Source organism: Lipotes vexillifer, unplaced genomic scaffold (assembly GCF_000442215.2).
Source record: "Lipotes vexillifer unplaced genomic scaffold, Lipotes_vexillifer_v1.1 scaffold3, whole genome shotgun sequence".
Lineage (NCBI taxonomy): Eukaryota > Metazoa > Chordata > Mammalia > Artiodactyla > Lipotidae > Lipotes > Lipotes vexillifer.
The window spans coordinates 783,311-805,326 of NW_006783631.1; the positions used below are offsets into that span (position 1 = coordinate 783,311).

General features: G+C 35.0%; 1 protein-coding gene across 2 annotated transcripts in view; it reads left to right on the plus strand.

The window, feature by feature from the left end:
• DPP10 (dipeptidyl peptidase like 10) overlaps nucleotides 1-22,016 on the plus strand; it is a 681,887-nt gene that overhangs the window by 601,825 nt on the left and 58,046 nt on the right. For both annotated transcript variants that reach the window (XM_007456345.1, XM_007456346.1), the window contains exons 14-17: nucleotides 11,219-11,310; nucleotides 11,723-11,770; nucleotides 14,685-14,806; nucleotides 16,497-16,544. In XM_007456345.1, coding sequence (XP_007456407.1) covers nucleotides 11,219-11,310; nucleotides 11,723-11,770; nucleotides 14,685-14,806; nucleotides 16,497-16,544 — 310 coding nt within the window. The remainder of the gene's footprint in view (nucleotides 1-11,218; nucleotides 11,311-11,722; nucleotides 11,771-14,684; nucleotides 14,807-16,496; nucleotides 16,545-22,016) is intronic.

Sequence of the window (22,016 nt, forward strand, 5' to 3'; positions counted from 1 at the left end):
AGATTTATACGCATAAGCAATTGCCCTGTTATCTTCCAAAACTGTGTTAAATGAAAAATTATATATATTAGTGAATTCATTCACTTTTTCTATCCAGCAATACAAAGTTTTTCTTATGAGAGCTGATGATTTCACTTGGAACAATTTTAAATGCCATTATTCATTACAAATACTGTAGAAAATAGCATGCCCCCAATCCACAATTCTGTCACCCAATCAACCCAGTACAATTTTTTCATTACATTTCACTGCTGTATCTGATTAGGACATTGTCTGAAAACAATTAGTTCACCTCACATGATGAATAGACAGTAAATTAAAGCATGCTATTTTTAAGCACTGGAATATTTCCATTATTTAGAAGCTGTAAAAGTTAAACAGAATTTCCTATAAGAAATTTGAATGAACAGTGTATAATCAGTGAAAAGCACATGCATCATTAAACTTTTACTGATACCAATATGTTTCCAACTTATAAACAGATACATAAAATTCATATTGAACTTGCTGAGTAAGGTAAAATCTCTGCCAATCCAAGGAGAGGTGCCTGAGGTCTAATGTCCCAAATAAAAACACTTTATTTCCTAGATTTTCAGCTCTTTTGAAAATGAATGAAATTACTAGTTTTATTGCTGCCCTTCTAAAATTAAAAGTGAAATATGAGGGCTTCCCTGGTGGCGCAGTGCTTGAGAGTCCGCCTGCCGTTGCAGGGGACGCGGGTTCGTGCCCCGTTTCGGGAGGATCCCACATGCCGCGGAGCGGCTGGGCCCGTGAGCCATGGCCGCTGGGCCTGCGCGTCCGGAGCCTGTGCTCCGCAAATGGGAGAGGCCACAGCAGTGAGAGGCCCGCATAACGCAAGAAAAAAAAAAAAAAAAAGTGAAATATGAGTTCAGTTTAAAGTATATTGCCATGTTGCCCTTGTCAAAATTCCACAATGGTTTCATATTCATAATCAGTGTTTCTCTTCTACTAAGTGAATATAATAGAGATCATGGTGGCACAGAAAGAAAGAATTATTTCTGTGAAGTAAAATGATTATTCTTTTCTTCTTTGTTAAATTACCTTTCCTGTGATTATATTTCTGCTGAAGGTGGATGGAAAATTAATTGAGGTACAGACTAGTCAAGTCCCTTGATATTTATTTTGAATTTACTGTATAGTCATCCACCATATTCTGATTGGTATTAGGACTATTTGCCTAGAGTCCAGATCAAACGTAATATGCTATTATTAGAAAATAGCTTACAAGTCTTATAACTGTGTAACTATACAAGATAGTCTATGCTATTACATGTAAAATGGAGTGAAACTTATTCCCCATCCCAGAGTTGCCCTGGTAGGTGTAAAGCAAGCAGAGAAATTACAGATGATTGAAGTAAAGTCCAAAGGTTGTGAGGTTGTTATCATGGCTTCCAACAAGAGATCTTTTATTTCTACACTTAGAAACATATTTTGATCCGAGATGCATCATTGGATGTGTAATTTTTATTCTCTGTACACTGTGTTCAAACATTTTTCAAAGCATTGGATTTTTGCTCATGATCACTTTTAATGTGGCCACTATTCCATCCTGAAAACACACACACACACACACACACACACACCAAAATTCTCTGAAAAACAGAGAAAGTATAAGCAATCTAGAAATCTGTGAACAAAATGCATCTCCAGATATGTACAAATATTGATCAAAGTTTCTTTACTTTTTAATGTTTTGAGATTTTGTTCATCTTGAAATTAGATGCACTAAAACCTGAGATCTTATTCCTGTCCTTGGTCCATTCAAAACAGGATCTGAAAATGAGTAAGTAGGACTATCTACTGGGTTGTTGTCCTGTGGGAATTTGGCAATAAAATATATGACTTCAGAACTCCATGCCAGCCTTAAGGCTGTGCCTGTCTCAAATCTTAGAAATTTGGTTTCATCTTTGCATTTATACTTTTATTCAGCAAGTACTTGTAAAGTGCCAGAATGCATCAGACAGCATATGAAGAAGTTAAAATAAAGAAGTCACATGCTTGTTGTTGACCTTGAGCAGCTAGAAGTCTAGAGAGCTCCCTTTAAGAATAAGGAATAGATGGTTTAGAAAGATGCTGAAATACCGATGTGTACCAATAAGTCACTTATTGTTTTTTTGAAGGAAGATTCTAATACTACATATACATTATGGAATGATCTTTTAGCTTCTGCTTCCAGTAGTATAAGAAAGTATATATTTAATAAAACTCTCCCACATCAAAAATCCTAGATTCTAGATATATTTATACCAAAAATGCATTTGAAGTATTTAGCTGATAGATTACACTCTCTGAAAACAATGCAATTGAATTAGAAGTGAATAACAACAATTATAACTTTTAAAAAGCCATATGTTTGAAAATAAAATATAATTTTTACATTTTTCATGGGTTAAATTATATATATCTATTATGTGTTATTTTATAATATAATTATACTGTATTTATACATATATATTCAAATGTAGAAGGACATGAGAAACTCAGTAGTAGAATTTAATGAAATAGAAAGTAAAGATAAAATAAAAGGATTTAGCCAAATAAGCAGTTGGTTCTTTGAAAAAAAATAATTCACACTAGAATGTATAACAAACTTAATTTAAAAAGAGGGCAAGCCCCAAAGTATAAATAATAGAAAGAAGGCATAACTGCAAATTTTAAAATATTTTAAAAAATGCTATGTATAACCTATGTCAACAAATTTGAAAGCTTGAGTGAAATGGATAAATTCTAGAAAAAAGAAATACCAGGTCTGATTTAAGAAACAGACAAGCTGAATTGTCCTATAATATTGAGGAAATGGAATCAGTGTCTTAAAATGTATTCAAATTAGGCACAGGTAGTTTTTTAAAGGTGGATTCTACCAAATATTCAAAAGCCTTAGAAATTTAAAAATAAAGAACTTCTTTAAGCTGACAAAGGCATTAATCAAAAGCTTAGATAATATAACATAATCTATAGTGGAAAATTAGTACATTTCTTTTAAAAATAAGCATTGAGAAAATGAATCAGAATGAAGTAACTTGAATATGCACAAAACCAAAGATGACAATTTTTAAAAATTACCACCCAAGAAAGTAAAACAAGAAAAAAAACTTGAGAGAGGCATCTCTTAGAATATTGTTGGTAAAAGAAAAGGTGAAAACTAGTGGTGGAAATTAAGAACTCTACAGAAAAAAATATTATCCACTCCTAATGGTGTCTCATTAGGGTGCTTCTAGGGATACTAGTTCTTAGGGAACTGTTAATAGCACTCCTTAGAAACACTGCTCCTTTAGAATTCAAGGGAGTCACCTAATCCTTCACCATTCTTAAGCATCTATATCCTGGAAAATCCAAGATACTTATAAAGAACAAAATATGGTTGGCAATAGATTTACAAAATTACTATATGAGGAAAACAGAAAGTAGAATAAAATTTTTCCAATACATAAAGACACTTTTCCTGAAGAAAAACAATGATGAGGCAGAAGAATTCTATAAAACAATACTCCGAAAAGAATTCTATAAAACAATACTCGAAAAAGAATGAATTATTATCATTAAATAAGCATATGTAGACATAAAATTATCAAGTGAGAAATTCAAAACCTAGAAAAGGCCTCATAGATTAGAAATAAAGTTGTAAACCAAAAAGTGACAGATTTCAGGAAGGAAATGGAAAAGATAATACAAAATAATAACAAATAATTAATTGAAAGATGACCACTGGTAAGTAGATATTTCTGAAAATATACTAATGGATAGCAAGAAGACCCATAAAAACAGCCAATAGAAAGAAATAAAGTAGAATGGATCTGATTTAAGTTAGGTAAGACAAGGAAATAAGATCCACCTGATATTTAATTGGCATTTTTATAGAAACATTGGAAGAGAGGTAACATTTAAAACCATAATCCAATGAAAAACCAGACAACAAAAAAATGTTCTAGAAACACAGAGTATCTTTGGAGAGGGGTGGTGGTGGAAAAATATTATTAAAGGTATTAATATAAAGATGACATTTAAAGTCAAAATAAAACCTAACACTGGATTTCAAAACACTAAACAGACTACAAAAAGACTGCCTACAAAAAACTCATTAAACATAATATTCAAAATAAACGTATAAAATATGATAGAGTTTTTAGGAGGGTATCAGTCATACCAATAAATGTAAATTGGCCTAACATGTCCTAAAATTTTAAAAATATTTTTTAGATTGGCTCATGAAACAGAATCCAGTTCAATCTTTTATGCAAAATATACATCTTAAACAAAATGAGTCAGAAAGGCTAAAATCCTGATAACAAACAAGAAGAGCTGCTTTCATGTTCCAAAGCATTAAGACCACCAAAAGAAGATGCTTTATAATGTTCAAGGCCACAAATCACAAGGAAGATATAACAGTCAATTGTCTGCATCTATGCCCCAGATAGATGGCTACCTTTATAAAACAGAAATGCCAGAAACTACTTAATATGTGGAAACCTTATTGTACCATTCATTCTCAGTTCAAACTGAGTCAAGTGGACAAAAAATTAAGTAAGGTTATAGATATAGCATATATAATGTGTGTATTTATGTATTTATGTTTGAACACATCTAAACAAGAAATATTATATATCTGTTTCAAATGTGTGTGGAACTTTGTCAAAAGTTGAACATTCATCAGGTCATCCATCTAAAAAGTCCAGTAAGTTCTACAAATTAGAAATTAAATAAAAGCATGCTATAATCACAAAGTAATACGCCTAGAAATCAATAATATATTTTAACAGGTTTTCCAACTAAGTAATTTTTTGTTGTTGTTGTTGTTTTTTTGCGGTATGTGGGCCTCTCACTGCTGTGGCCTCTCCCGTTGTGGAGCACAGGCTCCTGACGAGCAGGCTCAGCAGCTATGACTCACGCGCCCAGCCGCTCCGCAGCATGTGGGATCTTCCCGGACCGGGGCACGAACCCGTGTCCCCTGCATCAGCAGGCGGACTCTCAACCACTGCGCCACCAGGGAAGCCCCAACTAAGTAATTTTTAAAGTAAATCTAATTAAACAATTTACTGGAGAATTCAAGTCAAAATTCCAAAATTTATAAAATAATAATAAGAAAAAGAATGGCAACACTTTATATCAGAATAAGTTGTCAGAATAAAAATTGTAACGTAGCAAACTTATAAAAATGAAAATGGAAGAATGAAATAAGTAGAATTTACAACTCAAATAGAAAATTATCAGCAAAATGCAGCATACATTAGAAAAGTGGGAATGATTAAATTTGAAGCAGAAATGAAGTAGTTTACAAATAAAAAAAGGTAGAACTAATAAGTGAAAAAATAATGTTTACCCTTTGAAAACGTGCGCGCACACACACACACACACACACACACACACACAGGCGACAAGACACATGCTCATCCAATCAAAGAAAAAGAGGGAGAAAGCAAACTGGTATAAAATTAGAAATGGCTAATGGGAAATAAACAAAGGGCATTTGAATAAATCGTAAGAGACTATTTTGGAGAACTCTATGTCAATTCGTTTGAAAATTTAGATGAAATGAAAAATTTCATGAAGAAATACACTTCGAACTGTCCCCAGGAGAGACACAGAGCTTAAACTGATTAATGACATAGAAGAAGCAGAATGTTATCAAAGAACTACACCACAAGTGAGCACCAGGCCCACATGATTTCATAAAAGAATCTTATTAGACTTTCAAAGGCAATGCCAATAAAATTTAAATTGTCTATAGAATAGGTTTTTCTTGTAGTTGCTGTAAAAGCCTTTTACAAAATTTAATACCAGTTTCTGGTTAAAAAAATATATATATATACACATACACATATACATATATATATATATATATATATGCACACACACACACATACACACACACACACACACATATATATATATAGGAATTGGGGATAATTTCTTAAAGTGATAAAACATGTATATCTCAGCCCAAAAGCCAATCTCGTGTCATTCCCATCAAGGTCAGGAGCAAGGGAGGATGCACACTATCTCCACTATTATGTAAAATGATTTTGGAGGTATTAGTTAATGAGACAAGAATAAACAACCAGCTGTAAGATTTGGAAAAAGCATTTAGTGAGACAGCAGGATAGATATTTAGCATACAGAAATCAATAGCTTTCATATTTGCAAACAATAACCAATTAGAAGGTATAATGGAAGAGAGAGGCCTTCAGACAATAGCAGCAAACTATAAAATACTTAGTAATAAATATGAAAATGAAATTATATGAAATGTACAAAACCCATATGAGGAAACATTAAAACATTCTGGAAAGACATAAAGTAGACTTGAACAAATGGAAAAATATCTATGTTCTTCTAAAAAATAACTGAAGATCGTAAGATCAGTATTAATTATAAAATTAATAGTATCCCAATAAGATATTCCAGTAAGTTTTTATTTGCTTGAACTAGATATGCTTATTTTTAAGCTTCTTTGGGAAAATAAAAATGTAGTATTATCTAGGGAAATCCTAAAAAACAGAACAATGAGTGGGCGTGAGTCCTAAATAATATGGATGTTAAAAAAATCTATAACTAAAATGTGTGGTATTGGGACGTGACTTAACAGAGATAAATGTATAGACAGTACAGAAATAGACTCAGGTACATATGGAAATTTAATATATAATAAAGGGTGCATTTCAAACCACTAAAAAAATAAAGTGTTTTTGTTTGTTTGTTTGTTTTTTTGCGGTACGCGGGCTTCTCACTGTTGCAGCCTCTCCCGTTGCGGAGCACAGGCTTCCAGATGCACAGGCTCAGCGGCCATGGCTCACAGGCCCAGTCGCTCCGCGGCATGTGGGATCTTCCTGGACCGGGGCACGAACCCGCATCCCCTGCATCGGCAGGCGGACTCAACCACTGCGCCACCAGGGAAGCCCCAAAATAAAGTTTTTATAAAATCATTTTAGGAAAACTCAATATCCCTTAGGAAAAAGATAAAAGTAGTTCCAGACTACCACCATAACTCTAAAATGACAGAGCTCTAACTTTAAAAATTAAATCTTAGCTGTACTAGGAGGAAACATCAGTAAATTCTTTGTAACCTTAGTTTGAAGAAAGCCTTTAAACTATGCATCATCACTTAGAAGTAATATAAGAATACATTGGTAAACTTGATTTTATAAAGAACGGAAAAAAAAAAATTGGGGAAAAATGCTATCATGACCAATGTCAACACAAAATGACAAACCAGGAGAATATATTTGCAGCATATACCTCACATAAATGGATATAAAGACACAAAGAGCTCTTAAAAAATAAATAAAACCAGAATACAGAGAAATCTGATCGAATAGATAGCAGAGACAAACAGTAGCAGAGAGTCAGATAAAACAATTATGCAAATGGATTATTATATAGTATACATTATATGTATATATATAAGCATTTGTACATATATAGACAAGTATAGATGCTTAACTTTTCTTCCAAGCAAAATGCAATATGAAAATACACTAATATACCTGTCACAAGTTGAGTGTCACAGGAAGCCAACTGTGAAAGAAAGATTAGCCTGCAGGCCAGTTATTACAGAGATCAATAACTCTGGAAAGGAGGAAAAGAAAGCAACATTGGGCAGAAGAATTTGAGTGGCAGAGCCATCTGAATGAAGGTTTCAGTTAACCCCACAGAGAGTTCTGCACTGAGAGAGCCCTTCAGAGAAATCCCAAGTCAGAGCAAGAGGGCCGGGCTTCTATATCCCAATATTGATCAGGTTGTCCTTTCAAGGGCTGTTGAAAAGAGGTATGATCTTGGGTGAGGCCATTTTCTTCAGTTCAGGCCGTCCCCAGAATGACAGCTGAGGGCCTTCTTCCAGCAGGACTTCTAGCCACTGGAGAGGTAGGTCCTTCCTTCTAGAAGGGAGTTCTGGATGGTGTATCATAGCGTCTACCACAGCAACATTTCTCACTTGTCAGATTAGCAAAAATTCAAACAATGAACAGCGTGTCCTGTAACATGTTCATGGGAAGACTGTACTTTCAGGGATCATTTCTGTAGGTCATTATATGTCCATTGGAAAACAGGCACCTTATACATTACTGGTAGATGTGCAGAATGGTGCTTTCCCTATGGAGGAAAATATCCTGAAGATATTTCCCTACACATTAAACCACAAACAAACATATACACAGGGTTAATCAATAAAGCATTATTTGAGATAATAATCACTATAGATTATTTGCATTATTGGAGGCTAGTTGAATGAAGTATGGTACATCCGCACAGGCAGAACTATTTAAGAATTAAAAAGATGATATATAACAATTGATAGCACATCCCACAATCTCTCTAATTTGTACATATATATGTAATTAGATTAGCATTTACATTTATAGTAATAAAATATTAATTTTTTAATTATAAAAATCTACCCCCAGAAAAGAAGGATAAATAAGAACCAAATGAAGAAAAGTTTTTTCTATGTGATGAGAATGGGGTGAGATCAAGACTTCTGTCAATGTATATATACACATATTTATACTTTATTTTTGACCATGTACATATTTTAAAATAAAAAGAATGAGGACATCAAAGCTTAAATTGAAATACTAAGAGAAGATAATACACCTAAAATGTAAATCAAACTGATATGAATTTTAATTGAGATGTGACTAAGAACACACACATACACCTACACACAGAGAACATATGGACATCTGTCTGGCTGCCTATCTATCTCCTTGGAAAAGGTCCAGAACTAATAACGTTAGAGTAGTAATGAGCACACCTAAGCCCAGATCTTGATATCTAAATAGCATAATCCAGTAGAAAATATTCCTTGGAGAAATTATTGATTATGGATATGGGAGATAAGAAGTGATCTTAGAACATCTTACTGTGCAGAAAACAAGGAAGTGCTCTAAAACTAACATAATCATTTCCAAAGAATAGAGGGGTTAGCTTGAAGGGGTCCCACTAACCAAAGTTTGTCAATTTCAGCATCATGAAGAATGACAACAACAACAACAAAATAACAGTAATGGAATGTAACGCATCAGATTAAAAATGTTTATAATAGTATGAGGAAGAGGGAGATAAAGAGAGTGAACACACGTGAGGGGAAAAAGGAGGGAAAGGTCTTTTTACAGAAGAATACCACCTAATAAATATAGAATGGATGTTAGAGTTAGAAAATCACTTCTAAATGATAATTTGTTCAGGGAAAGGTCATGAATGGATACCAAAACTACTGAGTGGGAAGTTCATGGAGGAAAAGCTATTCATGTAATGTGCAAGCGTCATCCCACTTTAACTACAGGGAAAAATGTACTTTACAATGAACATATATCAGTTACCTTGTAAACAGCATTGTTAAGAATGGGAAGAAGTGTAATGGTATGTTTCCTAATATGAAGCATAAGAGGTATCCAATATCACCTATATAATATTCTTGCCAAAAATATTAGCCTAAATTATATCATTTTAAAAAATCAGATAAATCAGAAATACTCTACATATCAGACCACTGGACCAAGAGTCTTAAAAATGGTCAGTCCAGTGGTTAAGACTCCACCCTTCCAATGAAGGGGCACGGGTTCAATCCCTAGTTAGGGAAGTTCCACATGCCACATGCCGCAGCAATCCCCGCCCCCAAAATGGTCAATGTTGTAGAACTCAAGAAAAGATAGGATAACTTTTACTTTAAAAGAGACTAAAGAGATGACAACCCAGTGCAATTAGGTAGATAGGTAGATATGTAGATAGATAGAAAGATAGATATAGATATATAGATATGGAGATATTTGGGTTACTTAGGGCAGTGTGGAAATTAGAATACATACTATATATTTAGATGATATTAATGTTATTCATAGGTATGATATGCAATTTGCTTATATGAGAAAATACTGTTAATTTTGAGAGATGTATACTGAAATATTTAGAGCTGAAATAGTCTGATGCTTTCAACTTCCTTTCATATGATTTAGCATATGAAGAAAGGGGGAGGGCAAATATTCAAAATGTTAATGTTCGGTGAATCTAGGTAACGGTTTTATGGGTATTCATGTACTATCCATTTGAATATTTTCTTAAAAATAAAGGAAGTGAATGAGATACAATTTCACACTCATTAGTTTGACAAAAATTAAATTGATGAAATTAACTGTTGGTGAGGAAGTGGATAAAATATGGAGCAACAGAAACTCACATTGCTAGTAGATTCTAAATCGGCACAACTTTGGAAAATAATGTCACTATTGAGTTAGGTAGGAGACATTTACCTTTAGACCAAGCAGTCCCATTTATCAGTGTTCATCTCAAGAAAATCCTGTCACATGCACTGGGGGACATCAATAAAACTGTTCATAGACAACTTGTTTTTAAGAGCGAAAATTTGGGAAAACTCAAATGTCAAAAAATAAATTTTACTGTATTCATACATACAATAAAATACCATATATCGGGCTTCCCTGGTGGCAGAGTAGTTGAGAGTCCACCTACCGATGCAGGGGACACGGGTTCGTGCCCCGGTCCGGGAAGATCCCACACGCTGCGGAGTGGCTGGGCCCGTGAGCCATGGCCGCTGAGCCTGCGCGTCCGCAGCCTGTGCTCCGCAACGGGAGAGGCCACAACAGTGAGAGGCCCGCATACCGCAAAAAAAAAAAAAAACAAAACCCATATAGCAGTGAAAATAAACTATGGCTACAAGGGTCAGTGTGATCTCAGAAATAAATTATTGATGATCTCATCAATAGTGATTATATTTAATGATCTCAGAAACAAATTATTGAGTGAAAATAGAAAATCATATAGCAATGCACATCTGTAAAGGTTAAAATAATATAACAGAATCTATTTGGAATGAAGTTTGTTTGAAATATTTTATTTAAATCTTTCCAAACTGCATAGCTGTCCATCATTTAGATGAGAGTTAACAAGGTCCTGTGTCTGTACCAAATGCCCAGATGACTTCCTATGTCAACATGATGATGCACATGTAATCCTCACCTGGAGATGTTTTCTGAATGGTTTTCCTACAGCATAGGAATAAAGGCACCATCTTACCTGCATCTATGTTTATGCGCATGTGGATATATTCTTAAGATTGAAAGTGAGAAACTCAACATTAGCTGAGAACTAAAGAATTAAAAGTAACACAGGCGGTTAGTACTTTTGTGCTGACCAGAGAGACACTGTTTAAATAAGAAGAAAATCAATATATTCTATTTCTTTGCAGAGTAAAAGTGAGCAAATTACTGTGCGGCATCTGACATCAGGAAACTGGGAAGTGATAAAGATCCTGGCGTACGATGAAACAACGCAAAAAATGTGAGTGTTTTTAGTTCTCTAGTCAGGTTGGAAGTCACTGCAGTCTTTTCTGCTAGATTTATATTTTGCTTACCATGGTCCTAGTCCAAGTAGCCTGGCCATGTAAAGAACAACCTTTTCTTTAAGATTCTCCCTATACTTCACGCAGAGAGATACTTACACAGACAGTTGCACAGACACACACACACACACACACACACACACACACACTCAGAGAGATTGAGAGAGAGCATGGAAAAGTGTGACAATATTTTAAGAAAAAAATATACGTTTCCCAAATGGATCAAGTCCTGCCATTAAATAATAGAAGAGCTCTTGCCTCTTCTTTGACAGTTTGAAAATTCAGGTGAAAACTCGGTGTGGCAAAAATTGACTGGTGCCTGATGTTTGTGTTATTTTCTTTCATGGGCAGTTACTTTCTGAGCACCGAGTCGTCTCCCAGAGGGAGGCAGCTGTACAGGTAAGCAATGTGAGAGGATCTTCCTGCACAGGTAGATTCCTCAGGGGCAATCTACACAGCATAATGATGGGATGGAGAAATCTGAAGTTTCATTTTTGGTATGGCTAGGAGAGAACCAACTCAGTATGACAAAACCCCACACTCTTGGCCCAGTCCCTCAGCTCTGGACCACTGTGAGCCTGAAAAGTTGGAACTGAAATGGAGACCATCTTATTCCTCCTTTATTTTTTCCGTCATTTGTTTTTACAGTCTCAAAATATCTTTTTTTTTTTTTTGAGACTTGCTTTTCTCAACTACCCACATCACAGGCATTTACATATTTTCCCCAGTAGGCTTTTCTTCTGCTACACCTCATTTATATTTTCAGGGCATTAATATTGTACACATGTGATGTATTTCCGAACAAAATAAAATCTTGTGAACATTTAGTAGAGTAGATCAAGTGGTAGTTTCTCTCCTCCACCCCCCACCCCATAATGTGTATGATTCATTGATTGTTATTTAACCAGGAATGGTCCTTGCTTACTAAAGTAAAGCAGTGGATGGGGACTATTTTTATCTGTCCAATTTTCCCAGATGAAAAGTTATATTCATAAAAGGGGTTAAGGTCATACCTATTTAGTATTAAAAATGTCTCCTCACTCAGAAAGCTTTCACCAGGACCTCCCAAGAATGACTTTTATTTTTGTCTGGCAAGCAACTTACAATTATAGACTCATATACACTTTCTAATTTACATTTCACAGATCCATTTTTAAAGTGTCAAAACTGCCATGGCATATTCTCAGTGGAAATTCATCATGTTTGAAGAAGTGTCACCAATGATTCTTACCAAGTAGCCTAGACTTTCCTTTGAGAGTAAAAATGCATGCTTCAAGTACCTTAACTCTCTCTAATTCATCCACACACTCTTATTTATGCATAAATTGTTTTCATCTGAAGCGAGCCTCTCCTTTTTATCACATATCCCAATATGTCATTTTCAAATTCTTTGTTTTTTTCTCTTAGAGTCTGGGACACATGTTCTCAATTCTAATGGCTTCCAAAAGAAGAACAGCTCTTTATTTAAAGAGAATGATTCTAATTTTGGTTTAGAGGTCTTGGTTAAAGTACTGGTCGCTTTCTCTTTTTGGTTACCTGAAGCTTATCTTTCTTGAAACTTATACTGTTAACTGTTAACTGTTATACTGTTAACATATTGGCAGTCAAGAACAATCCTTTAGAGATGTGGAAATACTGGACCAATGTTTTATTTTTCTCATTTTGTAAAACTCTTAACGAAAAATGGCAGTGTCAGAAAATTAGACTTGGCTAAACTCAGCTAGCAGCTCTGCCTCATCCTCTCTCTTCTCCCTTTATTAGCCTAAAATGTGATTTGAATCACAGTGAGTTCTTAGATTTGTGTGCTTGTCTTATGTCCCCAGTGACTGAGGCAGAGCAGTACAAAAGTCAATATATCTATGACCTGTACTAGTGCAGAGGGCTGTGTTATAAAGAAAATATAGTACCAATAAATCTCCCTTTAAATGGCTCATCAAGTGCCAGTTTGCTTGACTGTAAGATAATATTAGTGTTTGACCCAGAAAACTCAATCATTGTCTTGTCCAGGCTATAAAAATAATAATTGGTTGATTTAATTTATGGGATTAGATGCTTCTGCAGAATCAGAACTGCTAGCATATTCGGTGTCATTATTTTGTCTCAAAATGTGCTTTTCTCTATTTTAGTAATTTCATAATCCAAATAATGAGAAGATGCCAACATAATTTTTAGGAAACTTGGATCTGAAAAATTATATGGAAGAGTAGAGAGAGAAAAGGTTTTAAATTCTAGTTATGTCACTAAATAGCTGTGACTAATAGTGACTAATAGTGAACCATATACTTGAAAAATGGTTAAAATGTTGAATGTTGTATTACATGTATACCACAATTTAAAAGAAAAAAAATGGGTATGATTTGTCATAATGGTGAAACTAGCTAGTGTGTTTAAGTGCCTAGTATATTAATCACCTTGACTAGAAAAGGAAAACTTTGTATTATAATGAGCCCAAAATGTTTCAAATGTGAATCTGTGACTTTGTGAACTATACTATACTATAGTATGTGTTTTGTTCCAAAATGAAATTGAGAGTATTTTGTCCAGCCAAGTTTTAAAAAAATGTATCATCAACAGTGTTTTCATTTAGCAGCATAGATAATTTACAATTAATCTCTATTTATAAAATAAATGAATCTGTACATGAAATTTAACTTTGGGTTAATATTTCAACCCCTCTAACCTTAAGCACCATTGTTTTTAAAATAAAGAGATGAGTGCTTTTCTCTTTATCTATCTCCTTGATGTCTCAAAGCATGTATGAGCATTAACATTATATATATTATCATACAAAAATACCTTTTCTTTTCCAAAAATTCAATGCAACTACTTAGTGGGAAAAATCTGGTACTAATATCAAAATCTAATGTTGAATTTAGGAAATCATGAGCTTTTTATGTATGTGTGACTTGTGAAAACATTAGTTCTTCCAACTAATATTATTGCTGGTGACTTTATGCTTGTCTCTGTGGGTAATTTCTTTTAAGACTTTACAAAGAAATATCTATAAAAATATAAATAAGAATAAGTTATATTGCATCCTGTGACAATCAGTTTCTTTGTAAGCATACTTACATATTACATTCTTATAGGTGTACATAATTTTAATTTTATTACAGAGAAGAAAAATGCGTATGTCTTAACATTAGTAATGGGAATTGACTTTGTTTGCATTTTTATGGTAAGTCATAATTTACAAGGAACCTCAGCTAAGTAATGCTGTAGCTTCTTTGTTTATGTCAATGTTTAAATATAGATACCGCACATTCAAGGACCTGGAATAGTAGCATTCCTAACTTTCTTTTTCTTTCCCCAGTGCTTCTACTGAAGGATTATTGAATCGCCAATGCATTTCATGTAACTTTATGAAAGAACAATGTACATATTTTGGTGCCAGTTTTAGTCCCATGAATCAACATTTCTTATTACTCTGTAAAGGTAATAGATGATTTCTGATAAAATTTATTTTATTCATTTTATCAGTATCTATTACTATCATTAGTAATGATTACCCTAGCTGTATGATTTGATATTCTTAGTTTATGTAAGTTTTTGTTAAAAAGTTATAAATTAGGGGTTTATTGAGATAGAAATTGTATCCATTACTTTATTTAAAAGATAGAAATTGGGAGTAAGTCAATATGTGCACATACACATGATCAATAAGTGCTGGTTGACATGGACCTTTTAAAAAAATGAATAAACATATTTACATCAGCAAAGTCAAGCTAGAATAATAAACTAATTTACCTAGACATTAGGAAAAGCAATAATTTCCTTATTAAAATAATGGCTTGGTTGTTAAGAAATTTAGGATCTATAGAAATTTAATTCCCAGGGTCTAGTCCCTTTCAATTTTGAGAAATTATGTTCACCCCAATTATTTCTTCTATCCAGTAACTATGCTATAGCCTTACATAGTAGTATGGTATCTCTAGGTTATACTGATAGGAATCATTGTCCCTTTAATAGGATACTGTATTTCCCAGAGATGAAATGGGAGATGTCCTCTTATAATGTGATGGATTGAGTGCTACTGCTTCAGCTGGTACCTTAAACATTCGTGTTTTAAGACACCATGAGGAAGAGACCAATACTTTTTCTTTTTAGTTATTTTTCTCTTGACATCTGAAATAAAGTAATCAAAAAAGAGAAGTACTTGTTGGATGACACCAGAGAAAAACCATTAGACCCCTAGACAGAGTTCCTTAGAGAAGTGAAGTTTTAAGATAACATCTTATGGTTACACTTGAATTATCCTGTATATTTGAAATAACTAACAATTCAAGTTAATGTATTTTTAAAATTAATATATAATTAGTTCCAATTTTTAATTTATCTTGTGGGTGAAATATTTTTTTTTGCTTTGATTTTTTTGAATTTTATTTTATTTATTTTTTTATACAGCAGGTTCTTATTAGTTATCTGTTTTATGCATATTAATGTATACATGTCAATCCCAATCTCCCAATTCATCCCACCACCGCCACCACCCCCACCACTTTCCCCCCTTGGTGTCCATACATTTGTTCTCTACATCTGTGTCTCTATTTCTGCCCTGAAAACTGGGCTCTAGAGCACAGCATCAGTAGTTGTGGTGCACGGGCTTGGTTGCTCCGTGGCATGTGGGATCTTCCCAGACCAGGGCTTGAACCCGTGTCCCCTGCATTGGCAGGTGGATTCTTAACCACTGTGCCAAAATAATTCTAATATACATGCATTCTTTCTTTCTTGGCTAAGTGGTAAATAGAATTTAATCTTGAATGAGTGGTTGAGGGTTCACAGGGTTGTGAATCAACTTTCTGAACATCAGTGATGATTCTATAAAAGACTAGATAAAAAGAGAGTAAAGTGCATAAGATTGGCTAAAACCATAGAAGTATAGGGCATTTTGGAGAAGGGAGAATTGTAACAATAATCCTGCAAATAGTTTCTTTCCCTGTATATTCTTACTTCTATGAATAAAATATCCATAGAAAGGAATGAAATCTAATAATTGGGTTTCTGTTTCATTATGTTTTAACTATGAAATGCTTATATTTGGAAAAAAGAACTCTATCATGTAATCTTCCAGTAGTTATTACTTAGATGTCTTTAAAATGTTTATACATACATTTCTAAAATCTAGGTCCAGGGGTTCCAGTGGTCAGCCTACATGGCACGGACAACCCAGCAAGTAAGTACATGAAAACAACATCATGGTTGGCATTGGTCCTTAGTATTATATTATTTATTCTGACTGTTGTACTCTATAGAGCCTTCTTCAAAGGAGACCCCAGCTTGGGGAAAGTAGCATAGGCACCATCAACTTGACCTTGTGTGTGTAAGAGAAACATTAAAGCAAATGGTTTGAGCCATGTTACAATTGGAGTTGGTTCTTATATGCCTGAAATAGGCTATCTACTGTACCTTAATTGAATGAGGAGTGATTGATGACTCATTTAGATATATTTCAGCCTACTGGCCCCTTATACTCTGGTTCATTCTTTCTTGAGCCTCATATAGATTATTCCTCCAGAACAACACATTTACTTTGGGGAAAATTTATTCAATTGTCCATCATCTGTTGAGCAAGGACTTACTTTATCAGGCAGTATCACAGAGGCTGTGTGTTCATTGCTAGTAAGATGTGGTCAATGTGTTTAAGAACTTTAATAGTAGAGTGTATAAATACAAACATGGCTGAACTGATCTTAAAAATGAATAGCCAGGTTGCTTCCTGCCTCCCTGTTTCCTTCTTTTCATCTATCCTTTTTTCCTTCTTTTATTTAAAAACTTTATTTAATCAACACGCTCATGCTCTAATGATTTACCATAATCTAGTAAATGAGGCTTATATTTATTAACACATTTACTCCTCAGAACACCCCCTGATGTTGTTAATTTTATTATCCTTTTTTACAGATGAGGGAACTGAGCCACAAAGAGGATAAAACACTTGGTTAGAGTCTCTCTAATATAATAGGTGGCAGCGCCAAGAATCAAATAAGATCGTCTGACTCCAGAATAGGGTTTATTATCACTACCATACAATGGCAGCTCATTCTACTGTGTTTTTGTCCGTCTCATCACATACTTAGGTTTAAGTAGTAGTCTTACTTAAATGCTTTGACTTAAAGGAGAGGCAGGCATAAAAGTAAAATGTTGAATGACAAATACCATTTTTAGAGGACACAGAAAGACCTTTTAAACTCTTCAAATACCACCATATGGAGACTTTCTGCCTATTCTAGAGAAAGACAAAACTTCTAAATAGTTAATGGAGTTCTGTGTGGTTGGAAATCAGTTAGCACATCTTTTAGTTTCTACTTAGTGTAAATCCTAAAGCGGTTATGGTAAGCAAATTAAATTTGTTGAATATTAACACTAACGTCAACAATAATGATAACAAATACAGTTCATTTGATAAAATAGAAAGAAGGTTGAATTTCACAGATAGAAAAATTAGTGTATAAAGTGAGTCCACCACATACCTTTTGTGGATATAATCTCATAGAATCAATTTCCTTGTAAAAAAAATAGCAAATGAATTTTCTGTGAGTATGAGATACATTTGCAACAGAGGAGACACTCAATAAACAGGAACTATTTGTGTTACATTGCATATTCTGCCAAAATGATATATTTTTTAAAATCCCCAACCTGACTTTAATTTTATTCTACTGTTAAAAGGCAATGTTGTTTTCTAATAACTTTTCTTTCAAATCATGACACACTTTCCTCTGAGGGAAACCTTTCTGATTTTCTCATGTATAAGTGAATTCTGATAGTCTCAGGATCAAGAAAAACAAAAAGGGACTGTGAACAGTGATCAGGTGCTTAATTTTCTTTTCAAAAGACAATTATTTATTGAGATAAAATTTACATTTGATTGCAAGTAAATCTTTGGGTTAATGGATCTTCAGGTTAATAGTCATTAAACTAATGAATCAGTCATAACTCATTGTGGGGCCACACAAAGTAGAATAAAGCATGAAAAGTATATTGAAAAGTGAAACTATTTAACAAACATGGAAAACCTTTAAACCACCAGTTATCAAAGAAATGCAAAGTAAAACACTGCCAAGTAATTTTTCCTAACAAATTAATAACATCAAAAAATTTACATTGCTAATGGGGATATAATGAGGCTCTCATAAATTGCTGGTAGAAATATAAATTACAGCAAATCTTTTGGAAAAAAATAACCATAAGCATTAAATCTTTTATATCTATTTACCCTATATTTTTCCTTTTCATAGTTTATACTGAAGAGATATTTAATTATAATGTGATGGATTGAGTGCTGCTGCTTCAGCTGGTACCTTGCACATTCGTGTTTTAAGACACCATGAGGAAGAAAACAATACTTTTTCTTTTTAGTTATTTTTCTCTTGACATCTGAAATAAAGTAATCAAAAAAGAGAGAAAATTATAACAATGCTACTGATGGTAGTGAAAAAACATAATAAAAATAATAAAAGGGGTGATTTGTAAATAAACTTTAATGGAATACTGATTTGTGCCCTGAATATCTTCCATTTGTCTTTTCAGAGCCACTCTTAACTGTTTATCTCTCCCATGGTCTCTACCCCAGCAGGAGTTTGTACTGATGACTTAAGTTCTGCTGCCATTTGGCTGCCAATTGGATCCAGCTAAAGTGAATCCTATAGCTGACTGAAGAGAGGCAGAAAAGTGACTTTGGAGTCTATTTCTCCAGTGCTATCCCTGTGGAGTCACCCAAGTTGCTCTGACTCTTGGGTGAAGGTCACTGTGGATCTTTCATGCAACCAACTCCAAGTAACTGCTCTCTCCTCTTGACCTGCTTGCCTGGCCCTTGTCATAAGCCCTGGGTTATGGTACTACCCCTTATGACCTCCCTGCCCATTGTCCTATATGTGTAAATACTCCTTTATTAAAATTTAATCAAATTGTTCTAATAGAGTTGCCACTAGTTCCCCACTAGGATTAAAAATAAAAATACGATTTTAAAAGTCAATTCTTCAAAACTGTTTAAGCTATATTTCTAAGTGTTTAGGGAGTTCAAATATTTATGCCACTTAAACAAAATTATTTGAAAATGCATATTAAAATTCCAGAAGACAATATTTGCAAACAGTAAAAGTCTTGTATTTGCCTGGCAACCTTTCAGATGATTTTTTGTTCTTTTTTCTTAAGTATTTTCCTAATGTTCTACAATGAACATACATTACCTTTATAATGAAAAAGAAACCCTTCATTAAAATGTTCAGTGACGAGATTGGTTCAAGACGGCGGAGTAGAAGGACATGCTCTCACTCCCTCTTTCGAGAACGCCAGAATCACAACTAACTGCTGAACAGTCATTGACAGGAAGACACTGGAACTCACCAAAAAAGATATCCCACATGCAAAGACAAAGGAGAAGCCTCAGTGAGACGGTAAGAGGAGAGCAATCACAATAAAATCAAATCCCATGACTGCTGGGTGGGTGACTCACAAACTGGAGAACACTTATACCACAGAAGTCCACCTACTGTAGTGAAGGTTCTGAGCCCCACATCAAGCTTCCCAACCTGGGGGTCCGGCAATGGGAGGAGGAATTCCTAGAGGATCAGACTTTGAAGGCTAGCGGGATTTGATTGCAGGACTTCAACAGGACTGGGGGAAACAGAGACTCCACTCTTGGAGGGCACACACAAAGTAGTGTGTGCATCGGCACCCAGAGGAAGGAGCAGTGACCCCATAGGAGACTGAACCACACCTACCTGCTAGTGTTGGAGGGTCTCCTGCAGAGGCGGGGGTGGCTGTGCCTCACTGCAAGGACAAAGACACTAGCATCAGAAGTTCTGGGAAGTGCTCCTTGGCGTGAGCCCTCCCGGAGTCCACCATTAGCTCCACCAAACAGCCCAGCTAGGCTCCAGTGTTGGGTCGCCTCAGGCCAAACAACCAACAGTGAGGGAACCCAGCCCCACCCATCAGCAGACAAGTGGATTAAAGTTTTACTGAGTTCTGCCCACCAGAGCAACAGCCAGCTCTACCCACCACCAGTCTCTGCCATCAGGAAACTTGCACAAGCCTCATAGATAGCCTCACCCACCAGAGGGCAGAAAGCAGAATCAAGAAGAATTACAGTCCTACAGCCTGTGGAACAAAAACCACATTCACAGAAAGATAGACAAGATGAAAAGTCAGAGGGCTATGTACCAGATGAAGGAATAAGATAAAACCCCAGAAAAACAAATATATAAAGTGGAGATAGGCAACCTTCCAGAAAAAGAATTCAGAAGAATGATAGTGAAGATGATCCAGGACCTCAGAAAAAGAATGGAGGCAAAGATCAAGAAGATGCAAGAAATATTTAACAAAGACCTAGAAGAATTAAAGAACAAAAAAACAGAGATGAACAATACAATAACTGAAATGAAAACTACACTAGAAGGAATCAATAGAAGAATAACTGAGGCAGAAGAATGGAGAAGTGACCTGGAAGAAAGAATGGTGGAATTCACTGCTATGGAACAGAGTAAAGAAAAAAGAATGAAAAGAAATGAAGCCAGCCTAAGAGACCTCTGGGACAACATTAAACACAACAACATTCACGTTATAGGGGTCCCAGAAGGAGAAGAGAGAGAGAAAGGACCCGAGAAAATATTTGAAGAGATTATAGTCAAAAACTTCTTTAACATGGAAAAGGAAATAGCCACCCAAGTCCAGGAAGTGCAGAGAGTCCCATATAGGATAAATCCAAGGAGAAACACACTGAGACACACTGTAATCAAACTGGCAAAAATTAAGAACAAAGAAAAATTATTGAAAGCAGCAAGGGAAAAATGACAAATAACATACAAAGGAACTCTGATAAGGTTAACAGCTGATTTCTCAGCAGAAACTCTACAAGCCAGAAGGGAGTGGCATGATACACTTAAAGTGAGGAAAGGGAAGAACCTACAACCAAGATTACTCTACCCAGCAAGGACCTCATCCAGATTCGATGGAGAAATCAAAAGCTTTACAGACAAGCAAAAGCTAAGAGAATTCAGCACCACCAAACCAGCTCTACAACAAATGCTACAGGAACTTCTCTAAGTGGGAAACACAAGAGAAGAAAAGGACCTACAAAAACAAACCCAAAACAATTAAGAAAATGGTCATAGGAACATACATATCAATAATTACCTTAAACGTGAACTGATTAAATGCTCCAACCAAAAGACACAGGCTTGCTGAATGGATACAATAACAAGACCCATATATATGCTGTCTACAAGAGACCCACTTCAGACCTAGGGACACATACAGACTGAAACTGAGGGGATGGAAAAAGATATTCCATGCAAATGGAAATTAAAAGAAAGCTGGAGTAGCAATACTCAGATAAAATAGACTTTAAAATAAAGAATGTTACAAGAGACAAAGAAAGACACTACATAATAATCAAGGGATCAATCCAAGAAGATATAACAATTATAAATATATATGCACCTGGGCTTCCCTGGTGTTGCAGTGGTTGAGAGTTTGCCTGCTGATGCAGGGGACACGGGTTCGTGCTCCAGTCCCAGAAGGTCCCACATGCTGTGGAGCAGCTGGACCCGTGAGCCATGGCTGCTGGCCCTGCGTGTCAGGAGCCTGTGCTCCATAATGGGAGAGGCCACAACAGTGAGAGGCCCGCGTACCGCGGCCAAAAAAA